Here is a 6000-nt window from a genome sequence, read left to right on the forward strand (position 1 = left end):
GATTCCTTTTCATGTTTGAATTTGGTAATATTAACCAATTTTTGGTTGATTTTTTCCTCAGTGTATATGTATGTGCATAATGTTTGTAATTGTTTTCTTTTTGGGGAAAACTTGCGCTCAAATTAATATTTACAAAAAAATTATTTAACAAAAATAATAAATCAAAAAGATATTTTTAAGTAATAAATATTTTTTAGGAGTAACCATTTATTTTTTAGAATAATATTTTCTTTTAGTTTTCTTAATTTCCATCACAATTTTGTGTTTTGGAAAATGGTAAAATAATATATATCTATATATGTTTGTTAGGAAAAAATTCTATTTTGAGAAGAAATAGTTTTTTAGGGATTTTCGGAGTAATTGATTTTTTTTGGGTAAAAATATATTTATTTTACCAAAATTTAAAACAAAAAAACTTACCAAAGGAACAATATGAAAGACAGCGTAAAATATGAATTTGTTTTTTTTCTTACATTATATCTTTAAATTCAAATTACCAATTTAGTAATAATCCTGAAAGGGTTAAAACATATGTACATATGTATGTATATACGTTTGTACATGTAGAACTACACTTTTACTCAATACCCCCTTAAGCAAATATTTAATTCTCCCCGTTTTTCATCAACTCACCCAAAATTACGAGTGCATTGCCCAGTAGACCAGCAAGCCCGATGATGCCGAAAAACACGGGCACAATGGTTGACACAACGCGCTCTAATGGGTCGATTTCGAAATCCAACAGATTGTCAGGGGGAAACGTGAAATTGACGTCCCCATGCGTCATACCCTCTTGCCCCGGCAGGCCAGTGAAACTCGCGCTTGTGCCTGCTACTCCCATGCCATTATCCACGGTTCCATTAATACAGTCATAGGTGTTACTGATGGTCCAGTCGGGTGGACAGAGCGCTGGCAGCACTGCCATTGTTGGGCGCACAACTAAGGACGTCGAAAGTGCCACCATTATTGGCGCCGCTGGACTGAGCGTTGGCGACGTACTCTGGTTGTGCAGCATTTCGGGGCTGTTCATGTAATCGTATCGTATTCGGCTTTGTTTGCATTTGAATGAGAAGCACTTCGAAACTCGTCAAGAGAATTGCTCGCAGAGTGGGCGGTAGCAATGGGAAATCAATGGCTGATTTTATATGTCGTTAGGCTGCGATGTGACAAGCATTGATAATTGTTACAAATTGATTGTGTGGAGAACACGATTTTTTCGCGATTTGCCATCCAATTTCATGTGCCTGGGAAAGAAATGGAAAGGTAAATAGATGAAAATAAAACGTTACAAAGAAATAAAACAACACTTGAATGGCTTAATAGGACGAGAAGACTGAATTAAATACACCTCTGCTTTAGTCTGTGGGCGCCGTAAACATGTGGTTAGAGATGCACACTAGACCGGGTCGGTCCCCATACCATATAAAAAACTTTGCAATAACACCCTTAGTTTGAAAGCTTACTTTGAGACGATTTTGAGGTGACATAAATTTTCGTCTTTAGCGAGTCCTAAAAACAGCCAAAATCGAGTCTTCTTTATAACTTCGTCATTTAGCACCGAATCTCTAATTGCTATATATATCGATGATCAACGAAATAATAATAAAGCCAAAATTAAAGCTTCGTTAACAAAACGGTTTTCATAGATTACAAAAATTTTCAATATGGCGCTTAAGAAGCTTACGCGCAACGTGTACCAAATTTGGTTGAGTTAGGTCGAGTAGTTTTTGAGATATACATATATGATATAAGTGGGTTGCTGCTAGTCGCTTAAAATTTCCTCCAACCCCGTCACAAGAAGGTTTTCTCATGTGAACTTGCAACAGAGTTCAATTCTGCCAGTAATAATGTCAGTGACATTAATTCCATTGACATTATTGCACGTCACCTTCCTGTAACAGTAAATAACATTGCTTTTCTTGTAATCAAATTTAAGTACTTGTATAACTACTTGTACTATAAATGAATTGAAGTTTTGGTGAAAGTTTGTTGATTTCTTTTTAGTTTTTGCACAAAGTTTAAAATGTGGATTTATAAGGTGTTAGGTATATAATGAGCTAGACTTTAATAAAAAAATTAATAAACATTAAATAAGCACACTAAAAGTACCGAAAACAGGCAAACAATTCACGATCTCATTATTTTTCCTTTTATTATATGTGTATGAATAAAATCTCAATTATGTTGAAAATCTCAACAAAAAAACACAACGCATGGCAATATGAGGCACATAAAATATTCAGTGGGGCACTTCAAACGATTTGCATAATAAGAAATTCGCATTAACATTTTCAAATCATCACTCTTATTCGTATTTTATGCGGTCGATACTAGCAACTTTCTAATGGCCTTGGTATGTGTGAGTTTTCATCCAATGGAATATGCCTGCAACAATCTTTGGTTCATTTGTATCATATTGGAGTACTTACAAAATGCTCCTCTGTAATGCAGTAGCAAACCAACTTTTGTGTCAATACCACCTTATCGTAGGTAGGTACTCCATGGAATAATCTCTTGGAGTAGTTTTATGCTACTGTGGTTTAATGCAGAGATGGAGTATACGGTCCTGCCCTTAAAAATCGCAATGTTAATTGGACCATATTCTTTAAATGTATTTTGGTTAATTTTGGAGTACTCCTTGGCCCTTAGGGAGTACTCTTTGCATGCGTGTATGAAGTAGTCGCGATCTTTGCAGGGATGTTACTATATACATACATATATACATAAGTACTTGCACTCCGGCAATGAACTAGTTACTTTTTGAATGTTATTAAATATATGTTTTCAGTCGACCAAAATTCGTTTAACAAAAGGATGATACCTGATTATAGAACAAAGCTATAGCCATTTTCTTCAAGTATTTCGCAATACTTTGAATACCACATTTTGCCTTATCGAATTTTCGGAGCCTTTTTTTGGCATATCCAATTTTCCTTTCATTAAATATAAGCGAGAAAACATAAAACAATGCTTTTAGAAATGAGGCATTTTTAATTTATCTAGCCTCCTGTATTAATATATGAGTTTTCATAAAAAGTGGACTTAGCAACTATTCCCTCTAAGCTAGCGATATATCAGTTGCGTATAAGAAAAAAGAAATTAAACGAGAACTAGCCGTGGTCCTAAATTCACTTCTGGTTTCATATTGGTGGATTCCATCTGTTATTCCACCACATGTGACAACCATTAATTGAGAAGTGCGAAGTAAATGTGAGTGGAATTAATTAAATTGTTTTCTATGTAGTCGTCTATTGTTTGGTGAAAAATCCCTTAGCAAAAATCATCAAATGCGCGTTTATTGCGATTTTTAGTAACTGCCGTTGGCGTCAACTTGATGGAAATGATTGACATTTTACGAGATGATTTAATTGGTTCCCTCTTCATTGTCTCCATTCGGTATAACTCGGCTGTAAGTGTATGATAATAACTTCAACTATTTCAATTAATTCGGGAATTTTCGCTGTAATCACAGCTGGCATTCAGTGCTTCTGGTATCTTTCATGTAATGGCACATGTTGCACACCGTCTTCAAAAGAGTCTCACTTCAAAATTTGGCATTTTTGAGATTATGCACTGAAAATGTACGCAGAGCTTTGATTTACCTTTCAGCAAAAGCTGGAGCAAAGTTTTGTTATAATTTGTTAAAAAACCTAAGGTAAAGTCGCCCTCGCCCATATGATTATCATGTGCTAAGAAATAGTTTTTCGCATTTTCTGACAAACGTATTATTTTGAGTTGTGACTCTTTTGAAGACAGTGTGCGATGTGTTCTTGTTTGAATGAGAAATGCTTCTGGGTTAATTGGAAAGTTTGCGAAGAAAGGAACAATCTTCTCGAATGCTTGAAAAATTACATGCACTAACGTACATACATACACGTAGCACATACATATCGCTCATTTACTTCAATAGTGTTGTGATTATCCAACAACTACAAAATTTGAATTGAGCATGCAGATCAAGCTCTTCTTCTATGTTGTGTAATACTTATCAGCATCTCACTAAGCACCTTCACCAGCATCTTTCGTGAGACAGTTGTCTATTCTGGCAACTATCTTCAGAACTCTTTACTGTCTTTCGAAAGACTAATTGAAAGATCTGCTAGCGAGGAGGTCTTAGCGTTATACTGTTCGCCTGTTAACTTTTTTTAGTAAAATTAAATAAAAAAAACATATGTATTTCTCTTTTTAAAACAATCAAAAGTAATAAATTAAAGAAATTAAAATTAATAAAAAAATTAAAATAAAGCAAAAATTAAGAAACAAATGGTTTTAAAAATTAAATGAAGTTCAAATAATTTCTTTTCTTCTTAATTAATTAAAAATAAAAAAAAAACCTAATGACTCTATGCCTATGCTCTGCTCACTCGGTCATTGCGACTGTTGGAGCGGCGCACAGTGGGACAAAAAAGATTGCTGTGGACGAATGATTTTAGAAAGCCCAAATATGAACCGATTTCAAGTTTCTTTTTTTAAATAAAAGATAATTAAACTTCGCGTAGATCTATTCGTAGCGATTTTTTTAAAAAGCTCTGGTTTTTTATTTATTTATGATGAAAAATTAAAGAAAAAATATCACGTTTGAATGCTTCCACTTTTTTGGAAAATACTTGAAATTAATTTCAAATGTCTGCAATTCTTTAAAAAATACTCATAAATATTTTTCCATAGGATACATTTAATTAAAAAATGTATTTAATTCGTTATCTATACTAATATATATTTGGAAAGCCTGTTCTTTCGCTTTTTTCCGTTCTCGAGTTTTGCGAACAGAAAATAAAACCGCTTTCAAAATATATATTAGTACAGATAACAGATGAAATACATTTTTGAATTAAAACTATCCTATGGAAAAATTTCTATGAATAATTTTTAAATAATTGCAGACATTTGAAATTAATTTCAAATATTTTCCAAAAAAGTGGAAGCATTCAAACGTAAAATTTTGTCTTTAATTTTTGAACATAAATAAATAAAAAACCAAAGCTTTTTTAAAAAATCCCGACAGATAGATCAACGCGAAACTTAATTATCTTTTATTAAAAAAAAAGAAACTTGAAATCGGTTCATATTTGGACTCTCAAAATATATTTGGCCACAGGAGCCTTTTTTGCCCCACTGTCCGGCGCGAGCTAATTAATATACAAGTGCTTTCCCTCACCACGATTGGTGAATGAGAGAGCTTTTTTTCTAAGAATTTTGTGCTAGAATAACAAAAGTCTTTCCAACTATTTTTCCATCTGTCTTTCATTTGTCTTTCGGAAAATTATTTACTGTCTTAGCCAGAATTGCCCTGTTGCGCATGAACTGTTATTTGATGCATATTGACAGATTTGTAAACAATCGATTCAGTGTTTAACGCACCAGATGGGCTTGCAAAACTATCGTCTATTCATAAGCATTGCAATTTGTTCCTGATATTAACATATTTTTCCATTACCTTAACTGGAATTGTATCTTGAAATTGGTTTTGGGTCTACCGAGACACACAATGTAGGCTGGTCCTCTATAACTGGCTAACAAGAATGCACAGGCACAAGCTATTTCGCTAGCTACGTCAGCAATAATACACTACAACGACGTATTGTGCGCAGTTTAGAGCATTTTGAATACTTTAACTTTTGACAGCTCTTGCTGCATACCACAGCCTCACCATTCTGGTTAGCCAGTAAAGCTTGCCGAGATTTTGCGGACTAGAGTTTTCAAAAAAAAAAAATTGTATTTACTTTAATTGCGAACCGTAAAATGAAATAAATTTCAAAACTTATGCATGTACCACTGTATGTAACGCTGTTCGGGAAATGTTGCTCTGCGTGCTTCTGCTTTACGTTGCTTTTACAAAATTTTTTACTCTTCACAGCTGGAGAATTGTGCAATCGAGCGCAAATAATTGCTGTGTTAGGCATTGAAGCCGCTTTTAACAAACAATCCACTCCAATGTGAGGCCATGTCACATTTTCGTGTTGGCAGATAAATTCAAGATTATTTGCAAATATTATGTGA

At 33.8% G+C, this 6000-nt stretch overlaps 1 protein-coding gene across 1 annotated transcript in view; it reads right to left on the reverse strand.

Moving 5' to 3' along the window:
• The window catches only part of LOC118733982 (allatostatin-A receptor-like), a gene marked incomplete in the record, with an annotated part of 226522 nt that extends 225288 nt beyond the window's left edge, over window positions 1–1234 (reverse strand). The window contains 1 exon segment of the mRNA XM_036463646.1: window positions 634–1234. Coding sequence (XP_036319539.1) covers window positions 634–1030 — 397 coding nt within the window.
• Between the last annotated feature and the right edge of the window lie 4766 nt (window positions 1235–6000).

This window comes from Rhagoletis pomonella, unplaced genomic scaffold (assembly GCF_013731165.1).
Source record: "Rhagoletis pomonella isolate Grant_MI unplaced genomic scaffold, Rhpom_1.0 Rhpom_scaffold_00002, whole genome shotgun sequence".
Classification (NCBI taxonomy): domain Eukaryota; kingdom Metazoa; phylum Arthropoda; class Insecta; order Diptera; family Tephritidae; genus Rhagoletis; species Rhagoletis pomonella.